The sequence below is a fragment of the Schistocerca cancellata genome, chromosome 8, assembly GCF_023864275.1.
Source record: "Schistocerca cancellata isolate TAMUIC-IGC-003103 chromosome 8, iqSchCanc2.1, whole genome shotgun sequence".
Lineage (NCBI taxonomy): Eukaryota > Metazoa > Arthropoda > Insecta > Orthoptera > Acrididae > Schistocerca > Schistocerca cancellata.
In genome coordinates, this window is record NC_064633.1 from 140877245 (window position 1) to 140896828 (window position 19584).

The window sequence follows — 19584 nt, forward strand, 5'->3', positions numbered from 1 at the left end:
GACTGGATGTCGACACTGAACCATGTAATGTACTGAGACATCTAAAGCAACAGGGGGTACTTCTATTTCATTATTATAAGAAATAAATTACATTAACACGTGTTCTTCGTCTTTACGTCAACTGCAGCAAAAGCATAAGAATGATCGACCGCCGTATAATCATACTCTTAAACAGCGAGATGACATTTAGTTGGTTCACAAGCAATAGGATTACTAATAACTCGTATTTACAATGATGAGTAATGTCCGTCACAGGCGTAAGTTATTTGAAAATTGCGCTGCGAAGACCTTGAGATCAATATTCCAGAGATACTCTTCTTACTAGACAAACTGAGTTGGTAAATTGTCAGTCACATCTATGATACAAGTAAAGAAATATGGCTGCGGAGGGGTTGTTGTGTGAAGTGCTGGGAACTACGATATTGTGATGACGGTGTATATAGGACACTATAGAAAGATCTCCTGAATAGTTATAAGACTTTTATAGTTCGTCGTAGTTAATATTTAGTGTTTTGAAATGAACTGCCATCAAATTTTAAGTGGAGCCTGCAATGCAGGAGACCACTGTTTTGCAGTGGGTAGTGTCGAAGGAATTCCTTTCACGGTAGTGGAACACAAATTCATTAAAGCGTAATACAAACAATGTTTTAAAGAGCGATGCCCTCATCTTTATTCGTAGCTACAGCTGTCGTCGTCTGTTCAGCTAAATTCTTGAACTTAATGAGGATACTTATAGGCTAAGTGACATACTTACATCGGCTAGGTAATCAAACACTTAACTCCACAGTTTATTTTACTTTTTGTTTCCATCTTTTTCCCTGTAGGCATATGCAGCGGGCTGTAATATAGTTATACTCGCCAGCACATTTGAGAGAGTACAAATCATTCCTGGAGCATTGCACAACTACCTTATGATCAGCTGTTTAGATTGTTCAACTGACACAGGAAAAATTGCTGCTGCATACGAAAGTCAAGTTTGCATATTTGAACCAACTCCTCTCATTCAAAGCAATAGCACTCATGTAAGTTACTTTCTAAGGCTAGAGACGACAATGTCAACAGAAGCAAGTTACAGTACGGGTGTAATATTTATTATGATTCTTCTGTAGCAACTGGACTACCGATGGGTTCAAACTGGCAGCTTACAGACGGAGTCTCATGTAACATCTCTGTCATGGAATCTGGAAGGAACCCGCTTACTCACAGGAGGAGAAGTACTACAGTTGTGGCACCAGAACATTCCTCTTCCTGAAGATGATATGGATCAAGGTATTTCTTGAATTATTTTGTAGACATTTCATCTTTCACTCAATTGTGTGTGTGTGTGTGTGTGTGTGTGTGTGTGTGTGTGTGTGTGAACTGTTACTCACAGTGATGCATGTACGAATAAGATAGCTAAGTTGTAGTCACTGTTTAATTTGTACAACATGTGCCATTCTGTTGTATGTTCAGTCTTGGGCAGGTAACATATATGAAGCTCTGTGTGAGTTGATGTTTGTATACATTCATAGGTTGGCCCCTATTGCTGTAGCTACAAATTTTTCAGTGTACTGAAATAAGCCAAACATAGGTCTACTTGTGAGAACTTTATGCTTTTAGTTTATACAAATAATTGAATGGTTTATCCCACCTCCCCCGTCCCATCCTGTGGTCGCTTTGCATATTCATTGCTTTCTTTCTCTTTATTTGTAAAACTCAGCTCACTTGCCAGATAATTTTTCAGCAGTTGACTTTTCAGTTGTTGGATCTTAGTTTTATTTCTATCTTTCAACAAAATTTTGTGTTTGGCTACTATGTTTTATAAATTTTTATAAGTTATCCATTCAGTACTCATACAAAATAGTAACCTATAACAAGTAATAGATTACTATGGAAAAAAATTGATTTTGTTTTGAAAATCATTAGCCGGCCGGAGTGGCCGAGCAGTTCTAGGCGCTACAGTCCGGAACCGCGCGACCGCTATGGTCGCAGGTTCGAATCCTGCCTCGGGCATGGATGTGTGTGATGTCCTTAGGTTAGTTAGGTTTAAGTAGTTCTAAGTTCTAGGGGACTGATGACCTTAGCAGTTAAGTCCCATAGTGCTCAGAGCCATTTTTTTTTTTTATTAAAATCTTTGGTTTGTCACAACAGCCTCAAACATATGTGGATACCTATTGAAAGTGGATATTCCAGGGTGCAACTTGTTTCAAAAGTACAGAAGGATGCGTTTGCAACGTTTTGAGCTGCCCTTGATCTCTTTCACAAAATGGATGCTGCTCTGCTTTAAAATGTCATGTTTTTGGCCACAAAAGTTGTAAATAAATGGATATGTTGTAGTAAACAAATTGCCATGTTGTAGTAAACAGATAAATATGTTTTCTGTGTCAGTGTGAGAACTGTAGTTTCTTGGAGAATGTACCTGATCTTCATGATTTTACTTTATGTGTAGTCCAGATAGCATTCATTTGGACATATTACTTCTTGTCAAGCTGCCATGCAGTACCAACCCTTATTATATTTTTGATTTGACAGTATGCAGTGTAGGACCTATCATTTGGCACTGACTGTAGGCAGTACTGTAAGGTTAGCTGCATTCAGCCTTTGCAGGTCATGATAAAATATTTCAAGGGAGCTTACTGTCTGCTCCTGGTCCCAGACATTTAGTTTTGTGTGTCGCTGATAATGTCCACCAATGTTACAGAGTTGAATGTCAGAGTGAAAAGAATTGTGTGTAAGAAACTGTATTTACTGTGTGTGGTTACAGTGAAGATTCAGTCAGTTGAGCCCAAAGTTGCTTCTCTGTAGAGCATGAATTACTATAATATTTAGTTGCAGACATGAATATGTAACATTAGTACTTTACTAGCATCAGACATTATTTGAGGGTAATTATGTTGTATTGTGATTGGTAGTAATGTGGAATTTGTTTTACATGTGTTGGTGAGGTTAAGTTTTCGATATTAGGTATATGAGTGAGTTCTGATATTGTGCTACTGCAGACATTGTTTTAGCTAACCTATATATGTCAAGGGTTGGATTGTTTTAGCTAACCTATATATGTCAAGGGTTGGATACCAGAATTATTGAGCTGTGTATGGTTTTGTGGTATTGTGGATTGTATATGATCAGTGTAGGTCTAAGTCCAATACCATATTTTTGTTTCATTTGCTTGATTTTTATGTAACTGTTTGTTACATATACTATTAAGACTGTTGTATATTTACTCCTCTTCCTCCCCCCGCCCCCCCCCCCCTCCTCCCATCATCTTCTCCTGCCCAACACCCCCTAATAGCTGCAATTCTCCCATTAGTTGCTTATTATTTCCGTAATTAAATATTTTTCGTATTCACGTGTGTAATGTGTGACACGTCTGTTATATTGTACAAGCTTAAAATAGGGAAATACAGAAGCGTCCGATCCTACCCGTCGGCTTTGACCCATGACGTCACAAATATGGCGGAAACGACCATAAACGACAATTCCAATATGGCGGATATAAAAACATCGCATACGTATCATAAACACGAAAATACATAGAAAAACAACACACACACAGGTTTCACAAAAAGCCTAATGACTCTAACGGGACAAGCGTGGGAAATTGGGGGTTTTTGGGTGGGGAGAAACTAAATATACACAAATTTAGCCACCGACCGCCATACAAAACCACGCAAAACGACGAAAAAAATCGACATCACAAAACTCACCAAATACCACAAAACACATTCTTATCCGGAATCAGACACTTCCCTTGACCTATATAGATCTACAGTAGCTCCCGATCCCATAAATTGGGATCGAACACTTCCCTTGACCTATATAGCTCAACAGAATCTCCCGATCCCATCCCCCAATACAAAAATCAAAATACACCGCAAACCATTGCGAACAAACACTTCCCTTCACCTACATATATCTACAACAGCTCCCGATCCCATAAATTAGGATCGAACACTTCCCTTGACCTATATAGCTCAACAGCAACTCCCGATCCCATCTCCCATTACAAAAATCAACATACTCCACCAAACATTGAGATTGAACACTTCCCTCCAACTATATAGCTCAACAGCAACTACCAATCCCATAACTTAGGATCGACCACTACCCATGACCTATGAACTCAAACACATCTCCCAATACGAATACCAATACCAACCTTCACAGCCACAAATCTCAATAAAACACTTCCCTATACCCAATACACAACACATACGCCAAAAACAAAAAAACAAAAAAACCGAATACACTTAATAACAAACTCACCCGACGCACAGCAATCATCATTACATTAACCATCACACAAAACCGTTAACTCACTAATACAAATTCCGCTTCAAAACCACGCACGCAGCACTCACCACTGAGCAACAGCAAACTGACCCCAACACACCAAACAAACGAAAACCATGAACACACCACCAGAGGGCACAACAAACAACACGACATCTACAAACACGCCACAATCACAAACCAAACTCCGCGCCGTAATGACGTCACACACCACAACACGCTTACGTCACGGGTCAAAGCCGACGCGTGAGATCGGATGTTTCTTTTGACCCTAAGATAGGGGTGTCTGTTTTCTTGATGACATTGTGGGTCAAAGCTGACTGGTGTTACTGCAGTCGTTCAGTTATCTCAATTCCTCTCGTATTATGTGACTGTGAAGAGCGCATATCAAGTTATACTAGTCTAATATAAGTGAATCTTGTAGACCTATCTATAATGTTAGAATTTGTTTGCAATGTACCCTGCTCTTCACAGCTGTTCTTCATTAAATCATCAGAGATGCCTGTTAATCATAGTGTTGTGTTTTTTTGCCCCCCCCCCCCCCTCCCCCAATAACTTTCATTATCTGATGCAAGACATGCAACCAAAGAGCCATACCAGAAAATGAACTGAGAATGGTTCAAAAAATTGTGCCCAGAGAAATAAGCAACCACTGTACTGTGCATTCTCATTTTTAATTTTGTTGGGAAATCGTGTGTAAAGCTTTACGGATATTGATTGCCATATGTATCATAATGCCATGAGATCCAAAACTGGACTGACTGCCAATGATTCTAGAGCTTCCAGAGAACAATATAAACCTGTGATTACTATTGCCATCATTTTGTGCTTTCGTGTTTATTGATCTTGTCACTATTTAAGTCTGTTTGAGAAAAGACCTATCTCAGAACAAGGGAGGAAATGTAAGTGAAATATATAGAAATGTGGAAGTTGCCCAGAATAGTGAGTGTGAAACAGCCATGCCATCAGGTTATCCTCTTAATTTCAACGATAAATGTGCCAAGTATTGAAATTGACTTTTATTTAAGAAAAGATCTATAAGAAACAAAAAAGGTGAGATGCAAACAAACTTCATAATATTGAAAAGTGTATTTAGAAATCATATATTTTGGAGGCTTATGAAATGAGTAAATGAAACGGTTCAGCAGTGGATCGAATCTTAGAGCTGTCTGCAGTGGCTGAGCAGTTCTAGGAGCTTCAGTCCGGAACCGCACAACTGCTACGGTCGCAGGTTTGTAACTGGCCTCGGGCATGGATGTGGATGTTGTTGTTAGGTTAGTTAGGTTTAAGTAATTCTAAGTTCTAGGGGACTGATGACCTCAGATGTTAAGTCCTATAATGCTCAGAACCATTTGAACCAAATCTTAGATATGTCCTACATTTTCTGTGGTTAAGGAAGATTTCATCAGTAACTAGCAGGATTGTTATTAAAAGAAGCAAAACCTTCAGAGAATCTAAAGTACATATTGTAAGTGCACCTGAACATCAGATAGGCGCTCGTAGTCAGCAGGTTTAAAATTCAAATCAATTTCTGGCTAGCATGATTTTGGGATTTCTGGTTTCTTCAATTACATTCAGGCAAATTCAAGGGTGTTTCATCAGTAAAGTCTCGGCAGATTTTCTTCCATAACCATATCCAACTGAGCTGCTGCTGAAGTTGTAAGAGAGTGTGTGTGTGTGTGTGTGTGTGTGTGTGTGTGTGTGTGTGTGTGTGTGTGTGTCATATTTTAAAATTATTTTTTCTGTTATTTCTAAATTTCTTTTACATCATACATTGCTTCATGATAAGCACTGGGTGAAAATAAAAGGCAAATGGAAATAAAAAAACTGTTGGTGGTGGGAAACTGAACAGGAAATAAAATACAAAATAATATTCAAAGAATAAAAGTTATACAAAAAAGTGGGGGGAGTGCGAAAATATGTGACAGAAAAGTAAAATGTAAATAAGTCACCATTTATGTACGAGGGCTGTTCAATAAATAATGTTTTTTTTGCAACATACCTTTACTCAACCTCATAATTTTGATGGTCCTTATCAAAGTAATCTCCCACCATGAACGTGGTGCACTTTTCCCAGCTTTTCTGCTAGTCTTCAAATACATGCTGGAAACCATTTTTTGAGAGGTCCTACAAAATTGCCTTCACCACTGCTTCTGTTAATTGATAATGCCTCCCACGGAGGCGTTTCTTCATGTCAGGGAATAGGAAAAAGTGACATGGGGCTAAATCTGGACCATAGGGAGGGTGAGGGATGCACTTCACATTGATTTTTGCAGGATATTCAGTAACAACATAGGCAGTATGCGGCCGTGCATTATCGTAGTGAAGCATCCAGCCTGCTTCATGGAAATGTGGTCTTTTGCATCTGATGTGGACGTGCAATGTTTTCAGGACATCCTTGTAGTGTTGTCCAGTTACTGACGTGTGTGCAGGTACAACATGCTGATAAACCATTCCATGAATATCAAAGAATGAGTTGACCATAACTTTCCCAGCAGAAGCCGCCATTTTTGCTTTTTGGGGGAGATTTCCACCCTGAGCTTTCCTGTTTGCTCTCAGGATCAAAATGATGTAGCAAAGTTTCATCAGCAGTGATTACATTTGAAAGAAACTCCGGATCTTCATCTAACATCAACATTAACTGCATGCAGACCTGCACACAAATGTCCTTTTGTTTGGGAATCAACAGTCTTGGAACCCATCGCCCACAAACACGTGTCGTGTAATTTTTCTGTCACCAATGTGTGGGTGGCACCCAATGAAATGTTCAGTATTTCAGAAAGTGATCTTAAGGTAATTCGTCAGTCCTCTCTCACAATGACAGCAGCAGTGTTGATGTTTTCTTCTGTAAGAGCAGTAACTGGAGCACCGGGTCCGCCTTCCTTTGAAATTGATTGTCTCCCCTCTTTAAAAATTTTAAGCCACCTTTGAGTTGTGGTGTAGGGAAGAACAGACTCTCCATAGGCCTCCTGTAACATTGTATAGGCCTCAGCTGAAGATTTGCTGACACGAAAGCAGAATTTTAAAGCCACATGTTGTTCCTCATGTGAGCTCCATTGTAGTGGTAGGCGATACCGAACATGTCTGACCTTGCCTGCCTCTCACAGGCGAGAACAAGGAGTCCTAACATTGAAACCACTATGGCATGTTTGTTGCACATTAAGCTAACAGAATATCATAAGATTAAATTTCAGTGCAAGAAATTATGACCATAAAAAAATTATGATCATTCTTTATTGAACAACCCTCGTAATTTAAATCGAGGTTGTTAAGAGTAAGTTCCCATCTCTCAAGTTTTGACAGTGTTGTTCACCAGCAGTATAATAAAAAATCCCTTATGGTAAAGTGAACCTTAGGATTATGCTGTTTGTTACTGTGTTTATACTGATACAAGTTCTTGGTCGATATCTACTCATTCTTTTTGGTGACTCGGCAAAGAATAATGCAAGCAACTATGCTACACTAGCTACCTGTCACTGTTATATTACATGGATTTTATTGCATATACCTCTCCTGTCTGTGACACAGCCCTTGCAATACAGGGGCCTGAATAGGTAGTGACAGAATATGCATTAGATGAAGATTACACATTGATTGAAGAAAGGGAAACGATGTTACAAGGTTATTTCTGAAAAATTACAAAGTTGCTGTCCTCTAAGGCAAGATGCATGTCTTTTGATGATATAACTACAAAAAATTACCACTCTTTAATGAAATTAACTGAAAACAGTTCTTGAGAATAAGAGGCTGTATAGACAGCATTGGTAAAAAGAAAACTCTCACTAAATTGTATCAGTTTTTGCAGAAACAAAAAATCTTTTTCTCATTTCGTTCTGTAGAGAGTTCAGATCATTTGTTCAAGTAAAATTACAGTTCCTTTATCTCATTATACCTTTTTTAATTGTAATTATGCATAACACCTTTTTGCAGCACAGATGGCCTCTTCACACAATGAAAATTTCTTCCCTCAGTGCCATTTTTAGAAGTAAAGAGACACAAATGTCACTTGTGCTAAAATATTCAGAATAATATTTGCAGTGGAACTGCTATCATCACCCACACCAGGAGAAATTGAAGCAGCTTGTAGGCATGTCAGTTAGTGCCGACACTTCAGCATTAACTATCAACATTGGCCCACATACCATGCTAACAATGAGGTTTGCTGCTAAGATTTCGATATTCGTGTGCACGCGCTCTGGTCATTTTCCTCGTACATTGCCCCTCACCCTCTGATGGTGGATACCCTGTGGTGCGACCACTGTAATTCCAGTGTTGTGTTACAAGACCCAGTCATTGTTGCACTCTGACAGTTTAGTCTGTTGTGATAATATCCAGCAATCCTCTCCTCTCCCCCCCCCCCCCCCCCCTTCCCCGACCCCCCACCCAAAAAAAGGAAGAAATATGGTCATAATCACTTTTCCAGCCAGCCCCTTAGGTTTTTTTTGGTAGATTTTCTGCTTCACTAACACAGTTTTGATAACTGTTTCGCCTATACCTTTATGGAAAAAGGGGTCCTTGTTTCATCTTCAGTCACAATATAATGCTATAAGTTGTTTGTATTATGCTTCTTTTATGGCTCCTGTAGAACACTCAGCTGCTTTTTTAGAACTTCATTTAGCGTATACTGTATCTTTCTTGTGAATAATTGCTTACCATCTCAAGAAACCTGTGCAATGGACTTTGGCCATTGTATCTCGAATTTAATGATGGGTTCTTCACTTGAAACCTCCATTAATGATCTTGTATGTACTCATATTTCGATTAGTATTCATTGTAATAAATGATCATGATTAACAGTGAAGATTGCCCATGAATTGGATTTGACTTAGTTTGTATCTGAGCCACAGTTTAATTTTAAGTAGTCCTCTAATGAAGTTCATCACATAACAATAATCATCTTCTATTAAGTGATGCAGATCACTTCAGATATCCAATAGTGGATCAGTTTTGAAAAACTACATAAAGCTTCCATGGCCTAGCTGTGAAATTGTATGAATTTTTCCTTAAAATTCACTCGCATAATGAATTCACAGCGTTTGATGTAGAATTAAATTTGGTGTTGAAGGCACTAGACTGTCCTAAATTTTTTGCATTGTGCAGTTCCTTATCTTCTATGATTCCCAGAGTGCCCATTGGAAGAAATATTCAGCAAATACATATCATCCACGATGTCAGGTTCCTCCTACAGAAAGCGTTATTCTGCTGAGTACCAATCCAAGTGGGAATCTGGGAAATGAGGCTGCAGGTGAAGCAGCTAAGTGTGCATACATGTAAAGAACTTTAGCATTGCGTGCATTTCTTCCATGTAATTTCACAATGCTGTGGGAGTACAGGATCATATCAGTGCAAAGAGTGTGACTGTGATTGACTGACAAGTTTCAGTCACTAAAGCCTGTGTTTCATCCAGATTTCTCTATTTTGGTATGTCTTCATTTGGGTGAAAGTTTTCTTTTCAGAACTCTTTTCGGACAAAATAGGAGTTCTGTAGACAATGGCAAATGTAATAATACAATAGCATTTTAAAAGTGTATTTTGTGTGTTTTACTATGTTTTCTATATAGTGATTATTTTATTTTGCAGCACAAAGTCATGGAGTCACATTTGAGATTGGTGGAGATGCACCGCAGTCACCACAGTTACCAGGGCAAGAGGAAGAAGATCGTGGTTGGGAGTGCGTCTGGAAATGTCATACAGCAACACCAGTTGTATACATGTCATTCTCACCAGATGGAACACTCTTTGCAACTGCAGGGAAATCAGACCGCTTAGTAAAAATCTGGTTTGAGAATAAGCAATGTAAGTTTTGAGTTTATCACCCGAAACAAATAAATACACTTAGTAATCACATTTTAAGAGTGTGTGGGGGGAAGGGGGGAATAAATAATGCAGTCTTTTTTTACAATAAGTTTCAAAGTGGAGACTGAATGTATGTTTGTAGGCTTTTAAGCCTGGGATCAATTTCCATAAAATCCTGTGCATTCTAGACAGTGTCAGTGTAAAATGATATACCATGTTTCAGTCACTACAGCAAGTGGACTTTACCGGGTTGCCACTTCCAATAGTGGCTCCCATGTTGTTTCATCTTTGTACACTGTAATGCAGCTTACAACCATGAAGAGCTGTATAAAAACTAGACATTGAATAATCATTGTTAGAGGCTAGAGTCCACTCTTATTAGTTAATGGAGCAATGTTTAAAAGCAAACAAGTGTAGTAAAAATATTCAGTTTAGTGGAACATGATGATTTTCTGTTTCTTCCTCTCTGGTTTTCCCCACCCACATACACTTAGATGTTTCTTGTCATTACATATTTCACATTTCACTGTAAATGTTAAATTATTATTTGGAGGAGACACCAGTCATGAAAAACAGAGCTCTGGTGTCAGAGGCTTTCCATGAGGGGAAAGTTCCCTAAAGGACAAACAGGAGTTGATATCATGCCCTTTGTGTGGGGAAAAATTATGTAGCATTTCATCTCTGGATACTACATTCTCAAAAAATAGCTCTTGTTATTGACCAAAAAATATGTTACAATTATCTCATTTAATGTTGTATACTCAGTTCAGAATCACTTAAAGATTGACGCTTCATCAGGAGCACTTGGAGAAGCAGAGCACATTTGCCTTATCCTGCACAAAACATACACACAATCTTAAAATTCAATTCAACTCACAAAATACTTGGTGTATAAAGATGGAACCTACATCATTGTGTTGTGGAAGTGATAATTGCGTTTTATTTTAGTTTTATATGTGGCAACCATTTGTTATGACAGTATGAAGAACTTCAACAAAATTACATTTCCTGATGCCGATACTGAATTTTTGATGTGCAGAAGACATTTTTGTTATTGAATTTAGGTGTTCACTTTATGTGTGGTCAGAATCTTACAAACATGTGGCTTCTCCAAACAGGAGCATGAACAACAATGCAAATTTCTATATTGAATAACACCGAAAATAAAAGAAATGGAACCACTCTTCAATAACTGACTGATGTTTGGTGCTGAAGGAATGAATTATGTTCCCTTCTATATACCTAAGGGGTGCTCATGCCTACATGGTGTGCTAGTTGAGAAAACAGCAGTACATGAAGGGGCACACTGCGAAGAGCCATGTGGGCTGTTTCTAACATGTTAACCCAAAAGCTAACGACTGCAGTAACATTTGAAATGAACTAGTACCTCTTATTCGAGAAGGGTCTGGACCGGACGGACCATGGGTGGCCTGCAAACTTTGTTTGGAGTTGTTCAGCAGTGTGGGAAAAACTGCTTCAATGGTACGCTTGGTGGCAAAGAACTCCAAAACGGCCAGGGATCGGATAGTAATAAATTGGCCTGGTAGTCCTGGCATGCTCTGCACTATTTGCACTACACTGCACACAGTATTCCAATTGCTGATACCAAGGGGACAAACCGAGTGTCTGGCATCAGCCTTTGTACTACTGTAGTCAGTAGAGCTGCCTCGAGAAGATGCAGCTCTGGAAGGCAGCATGGAAAAAACATGGTAACACTCCTCACATTAAATGGACTGCGACAGGACAACGGTGATGAGTGTGAGGTGAGAGTTCTGTGGTTCATGCATACCCCAGCAAAATGTGGCAGATGACAACGTGACCCATGTGGCGTTGCACGGGTGAGCTGCTGAGAGCGCGGCCGGGGATGTTGCCTCGTTGGAGCAGAACAAGACACTGGTCGAGCGATAGTTCGGCATGCCTAGTGTCTGGAAAAGTATTATCATCTAAGTTCTCACTGCCACTGCCCCCCCCCCCCCCCTCGTCCAGAAAGGAGTCAAGGAGTCACCACAGCGCATGGAAACACCAACAGAATATAGTATTTACACTAGCTTTTGAGCTCTTTCTCTAGCAAAAGTACACACTCAGATGGCCAAACACTCACACCTGTGGCCACAGTGAGACTGACAGTTGATTATAGAAGGCAGTTGCCTAAGTAGAGAGATGTAGGGAGGGGTAAGAAAAGGATGCATGAGGGGAGGAGGGTGTAGCAGGATAGTGTAAGGTAGGTCTGATGACAGATGAACCAGTGGCTGTACAGCAAGATGAAAGGAGTTCAGACAGTTGAGCAGATAAGATTAGAGGATGGGAGCAAAGGAGATGAGGTTGAAGGTGGAGGGAGGATAGGGAGAGAAGAGAGAAAAGGAAGTCTAGATGGGGAAGAGTGCTGGGGACAGAAGAGAGCAGGGAAAAGGTGGGGTGAGGCAGTGGGAAACAGGTTAGTAGAGGTCAAGGGCAGGATGATTGCAAGGGTGCAGGATATTCTGAATTGGCAGTTCCCCACTGTGTAGTTCAGAGAAACTAGTGCTGGAAGCAAGTATCTGAGTGGCTCGTGCAGTGAAGCAGTTATTGAACCCAGTTATGTTGTGGTGTGCAGCATGTTCGACAACTGTGAAATCAGGCTTGTGGTGTGCCACAGTTTGGTGGTGGTCAGTAGTTTTTTACTTGAAATGCCCACGTAGAATGCTGACCCTGCCTTCCATAGGGTACGCAGTACCTGTGACTGGACTGCAATTTGTGGTGGTGGGTGGGTGTAAAAGATCGGCTCATGTGTCAGTCACAAGGGAATGACCCATAGGATGCAGTATTAGGAGCAGGATTTGAGTAGGAATGAACAAGGATACGCTGTAGGTTGGGTAGGTGGTGATTTGGATGGGATATTCCTCATCTAAGGGCATTACAAAAGGTAGTCGAAGCCCTGGTGAAGGAATTGGTTGAAATTTTCAAGGCCAGGTTGATATTGGGTAGGAAGAATGCCTCTGGATGGCCCGTGAATAAGTTGGCATAAGATGGTGCCATGTGAATACCCAAGTAAGTACCATCCTGTAAAACTGTTGTCAATCTGCCTGCCAAAATTCTGACCCCTGTAGAAGTTTCAGCTATTTCTGACGGCCTCACCTTTAGCCCAAAACCTAGGTTAATTTGTTCTGGCCTTGTAAAGGACCTCCATTCCTTTACTCGCTCTCTCCAATGGAAACATTTCTGCACCACACAACCCACTGGCAACAGCCAACCATAGAGCCTTCCTTAAAACAGTTCTGACCTCCCTCCAACTGAGATTCTCCTCCCTTTCCACCCAGTCATCCCCTAGTAACCTTTCAGGAATTCCTAATTTCTAACCTGGCCACATGTTCCTTTCCTGAATCTCTCCCCATTGAATTCAGCATCACTCCTATGGAGTACAAAGCTGTCCATAGCATGAAAACCATTCCAGACCTTGTCATCCTTCCCACATACAAAGGTTCCACCACAGTGGTCACGACTCATAGTGACTATCTGGCTGACAGTTTCTGCCAACTTTCCGACACCTCTGCATACAAACCTTATAGCCATGATACCGTCCCACCAGCTCCTCCAGGTCTTAGGTCCATCCCAAAACCTGACACACGAATCAATCTCCCCCCTCACACCAGCAACACCCTACACTCCTACCTTTTACCTATTCTACAAACTCCACAAACCCAACTGCACAGGTCTCCCTAATGTTCATCCTATTGTGACTTTGGACAATGCTCCCACAGAATGAACCTCTACCTTTGTTGACCAACACATCCACAAATGCCGCTGAATGTACCTTTCCTTCTCATTCCATCACCCTGACCCGGGGTTCTGGGTGACTTTTCCAAACTCCACTCCTTTTCCTAATCCTCTCCAGTTCCTTTTCTTTCACCCCTCTTTCTTCCCCTTCAATCCTTCTCCTGGAAGGAGGAGCCACTGGCTCTGATAGCTTGGATAAGCAAAACCTTTTTTGTATGTGTGTTCTCCTGCCACTGCTTGGTGAGTAGATTTTTTGTACATTATACAAATTATATCATTGTACAACATGTAACGCAGGAGAAAACAAATAAACTTGACCTTCAAAACTAACAAACTCTATTGAAGTATAAAATAAACAATATCAATGCTGCATTGCTCTTCTTAGGTAGAAAAAACAGTTGAAGGAATTAAATGTCATCTGCTGCCTGCTCACCGTCATATTGATGAGTTGTTCGAGGACAATGAGCATAATTCAGAAATCAAAACTCGCACACTAATTGCATTTGTTGCATAGCAACTGTGGCTGGCCATGTCCATTTCAAAACTTCAAAAGTGAAATTAGTTATATTTCTTTGAATGAAATATTTGACAAGCTTTCATTTAACATTGTGTAAATATAGGTGCAAAAATCAACACTGGAAATCTACGATGGAATGTAACAATATTGTCACCATATAACGGAGATGCTGAGTCGCAGATAGGAGCAACAAAAAGACTGCAAATAAAACTTCGACCAGTAAGGGCTTCATCAAGGCCTGTGTGTGTGTGTGTGTGTGTGTGTGTGTGTGTGTGTGTGTGTCATCTATTTTTGACGAAGGCCTTACTTGTCTAAAGCTTTATTTGTAACAGTCGTTTTGTTGTACTTATCTGTGACTCAACATCTCTGCTACATGGTGAGTGGCTTGGTGAGTAGATTTTTTGTACATTATACAAATTATATCATTGTACAACATGTAACGCAGGAGAAAACAAATAAACTTGACCTTCAAAACTAACAAACTCTATTGAAGTATAAAATAAACAATATCAATGCTGCATTGCTCTTCTTAGGTAGAAAAAACAGTTGAAGGAATTAAATGTCATCTGCTGCCTGCTCACCGTCATATTGATGAGTTGTTCGAGGACAATGAGCATAATTCAGAAATCAAAACTCGCACACTAATTGCATTTGTTGCATAGCAACTGTGGCTGGCCATGTCCATTTCAAAACTTCAAAAGTGAAATTAGTTATATTTCTTTGAATGAAATATTTGACAAGCTTTCATTTAACATTGTGTAAATATAAGTGCAAAAATCAACACTGGAAATCTACGATGGAATGTAACAATATTGTCACCATATAACGGAGATGCTGAGTCGCAGATAGGAGCAACAAAAAGACTGCAAATAAAACTTCGACCAGTAAGGGCTTCATCAAGGCCTGTGTGTGTGTGTGTGTGTGTGTGTGTGTGTGTGTGTGTCATCTATTTTTGACGAAGGCCTTACTTGTCTAAAGCTTTATTTGTAACAGTCGTTTTGTTGTACTTATCTGTGACTCAACATCTCTGCTACATGGTGAGTGGCAACTTTCCTTTTCATAATATTGTTATAAATATAAGTGCTGCATATATGTTTAGGTCAAATCATACAACTCAATTCTGAACAACTTCCACTTTTCTGGTTGCCTTGAAATTCTGTATATGTATCCTTGTAGTCTTTTATTTATTTTATTTTATACGTCTAGTTCTGCAGGACCAAATGGAGGAGCAAATCTCCATCGTCATCACCTGTGTCACTACATGAAATTACAACAGAGAAGTAATAAGAGATAAAATAAAATGTTTAAGAATCCTAAAAAGACAACAAGGTATAAGTTTATATAAACGCAATCAGCAGTGTAACACAGGAATGAGCTTGATTTTTTTCAAGGAACTGCTCAACAGAACAGGAGGAGTAACTGATAAGGAAACTCTTCAGCTTAGATTTGAAAGTGCATGGGTTAGTGCTAAGATTTTTGAATTCTCTTGGTAGCTTATTGAAAATCACTGCAGCAGAATACTGCAAGCCTTTCTGCACAGAAGTGAGTAAGGGATGTGCGATCCAAATGCAGTATGTTTCTGAGCCAAAAATACCCTTGGAGAATGGGGAGAGTTACCCCAAAAATAATACCATATATCATATACAAATGAAAATAAGTAAAGTACACTGCGTTTTGTGCCGAACTATCACTTACTTCAGACACTGTTCTAATAGTAAAAATGGCGGCATTAACTCTTTGAACAAGATCCTGAACATGGGCTTTCCACAATAATTTACTGTCTATCTGAACACCTAAAAATTTGAACTGCTCAGTTTCACTAATCATATGCGCATTCTGTGTAATCAAAATGTCGAGTTTTGTTGAGTTGTGTGTTATACTCTGTAAAAACTGAGTTTTACTGTGATTTAGTGTTAGTTTATTTTCTACAAGCAGTGAACTTATGTCTGGAATTGCACTATTTGAAACAGTGCCAGTGTTGCACACAACATCCTTTACTACCAAATTTGTGTCATCAGCAAACAGAAATATTTTAGTATCACTTGTTATACTAGAAGGCGCCTCATTTACACAAATTAGGAGCAAGAGTGGCCCCAGCACTGATCCCTGGGGCACCCCCATTTAACCATCCCCCACTCAGACTCCACATCATAGCCATTCTCAGTATTGTTGAGAATGACCTTTTGCTGTCTGTTCTTAAAGTAAGAGCTGAACCAATTGTGAACTGCTCCCCATATTCCATGATGGTCCATCTTCTTTAGCAATATTTTGTGGTCAACACAATCAAATGGCTTAGTTAAATAAAAAAAGGATGCCCCTTGTTTACCTTTTGTTTAATACATTCAGTACCTCCCAGAGAAGAAAGAGACTACAGCCTTTTCAGTAGTTAAACAACTTCTAAAACAGAACTGTACATTTGACAGCAAATTACATGGATGAAATGATCAATTACCTTTACATACCCAGCCTTTTCAGTAACTTTAGAAAACAATGACGACATAGAGGTAGGTCTAAAATTGTCTACGTTATCCCTTTCTCCCTTTTTATGAAGCAGCTTTACTACTGAGTACGTTAATCATTCAGGAAACTGACCATTCATGAAGGAAAAATTATGAATATGGCTAAGTACAGGGTCAACATGTACAGCACATTACAGGGTGATTCAAAAAGAATACCACAACTTTAGGAATTTAAAACTCTGCAACGACAAAAGGCAGAGCTAAGCACTATCTGTCGGCGAATTAAGGGAGCTATAAAGTTTCATTTAGTTGTACATTTGTTCGCTTGAGGCGCTGTTGACTAGGCGTCAGCGTCAGTTGATGCTAAGATGGCGACCGCTCAACAGAAAGCTTTTTGTGTTATTGAGTACGGCAGAAGTGAATCGACGACAGTTGTTCAGCGTGCATTTCGAACAAAGTATGGTGTTAAACCTCCTGATAGGTGGTGTATTAAACGTTGGTATAAACAGTTTACAGATAATGGGTGTTTGTGCAAAGGGAAAAGTTCTGGACGGCCGAGAACGAGTGATGAAAATTTAGCACGCATCCAGCAAGCATTTGTTCGCAGCCCAGGAAAATCGACTCGCAGAGCTAGCAGAGAGCTGCAAATTCCACAATCAAAGGTGAACGTTTTCTGTGTCATTTCAGCCAATAAAGTTTTTGGTCCCTTTTTCTTCGAAGGTGCTACTGTAACTGGACTACAGTATCTGGAGATGTTAGAGAATTGGCTGTTCCCTCACCTCGAACAAGAAGCACAACAATTCATATTTCAGCAGGATGGAGTGCCACCACATTGGCACTTATCTGGCCGTAACTACCTGAACGTCAACTACCCGAGGCGATGGATCAGCCGCCAGGCAGCCCGTGACAGAGCACTTCATCACTGGCCTCCAAGAAGCCCTGATCTTACCCCCTGCGATTTTTCTTATGGGGGTATGTTAAGGATATGGTGTTTCGGCCACCTCTCCCAGCCACCATTGATGATTTGAAACGAGAAATAACAGCAGCTATCCAAATTGTTACGCCTGATATGCTACAGAGAGTGTGGAACAAGTTGGAGTATCGGGTTGATATTGCTTGAGTGTCTGGAGGGGGCCATATTGAACATCTCTGAACTTGTTTTTGAGTGAAAAAAAAACCTTTTTAAATACTCTTTGTAATGATGTATAACAGAAGGTTATATTATGTTTCTTTCATTAAATACACATTTTTAAAGTTGTGGTGTTCTTTTTGAATCACCCTGTACTTTAGTATTCTGCTAAATACTCCTTCATAGAGTCCTTTGTCATCAGTGATTTAATTATTGACCCAATCTCTCCCTTATCACTATCACAGACGAGTATTTCAGATATCAGTCTCGGAAGACCAGTTTCCAAGAGATCTGTGTGAATCCCTGTAGAAACTAATGTTTTATTTAATTCACCAACTGTGTTCAGAAAGTGATTGTTAAATACTGTACATATATCTGACTTATCAGTAACAGAAACATTTTTACTATGTACTGACTTTATATCCTCAACCTCATGCTGCTGACCAGACACTTTCTTCATGACTGACCATATGGTTTTAATTTTATTCTCTGAATTAGCTATTCTATTTGTGTACGACATGCTCTTTGCCTTCCTAAGAATATTTTTAAGTATCTTACAGTACTGTTTGTAATGGAATACTGTAGCTCGATTGTGACTACTTTTAACATTTTCGTTAATAATTCCCAGTTTTTTCTACATGATATCCTTATCCCACTAGTCAACCACCCAGGTTACATTTTACTGCTAGAACCTTGTTTCGTATGTCCTAATGACCAAAGACCAAAGACCATGAGTAATGTGTTAAGTAAAGTGTTATATTTGTCATCTATGTTGTCAGCACTACAAACATCCTGCCACTCCTGTTCCGTAACAAGGTTAACAAAACTCTATTGCTGCTGGATTAGCTTTACTATGTAGTTCGTAAATGCCATTTGCTTGAGTACAAAAATATTTTAGTGTTAAGATTTATGCTTCATGGTCTGAAAGACCATTCACTCTTTTACTGATAGAATGTCAATCTAGTAATGAAGAATGAATAAAAATATATTCAGTAATTGTGTTAATGTTCCTCTGCACCATGGTTGGAAAAAATACAGGATGCATCATGTCGTGAATTTAGGGGAGCTTCCAGCATCCTTTTTCTTGCACAATAACATACAAAACTAATATTGAAGTCACACATAAAACTAAGTTTTGGTGCTTCCTATAAAATGAACCAAGACCCGTTTCTAGCTTGAGTGGAAATAGTCTGAAATCAGAGTTAGGCTACGTATAAATAACTGTAAATAACTAAAATTAAAGTTTAGTGTCACTTAATTTATCTGCCCACAACATTCAAATACCTGTTCAGTACAGTACTGTGATACATCTATGGACTCAACTGGAGTGCTGTTTCTTACATACTTGGTCACTCCCCCACTCCATAAAGAACTCCTTGAAAAACAGCCAGCTAATCTGTATCCTGGTAAAGGAAGCCTCTAAACTATCACATTATTTAAGTGGTACTCTGATACACCAGTAATGTCAGAGTCAACACCTACAAGCAGTTTGCTAACTTTACCTCTAATACCTGCTATATTGTGATAAAATATGCTAATTCCTTCACCACTTGGATACCTGATCTTCTTTGTATGTGGTTCGTTTTTTAGAGAAGCTTTCCTTAAACAGGGATACCTGTCAGCTGACTTCAATCTAAAGATGGTGCAGCTGTAACACC

General features: G+C 39.5%; 1 protein-coding gene across 1 annotated transcript in view; it reads left to right on the forward strand.

The window, feature by feature from the left end:
- Positions 1-394: 394 nt before the first annotated feature.
- LOC126094455 (dmX-like protein 2) overlaps positions 395-19584 on the forward strand; it is a 355200-nt gene continuing 336010 nt past the window's right edge. The window contains exons 1-4 of the mRNA XM_049908834.1: positions 395-604; positions 825-1022; positions 1110-1269; positions 9853-10068. Coding sequence (XP_049764791.1) covers positions 518-604; positions 825-1022; positions 1110-1269; positions 9853-10068 — 661 coding nt within the window. The 5' untranslated portion in view covers positions 395-517. The remainder of the gene's footprint in view (positions 605-824; positions 1023-1109; positions 1270-9852; positions 10069-19584) is intronic.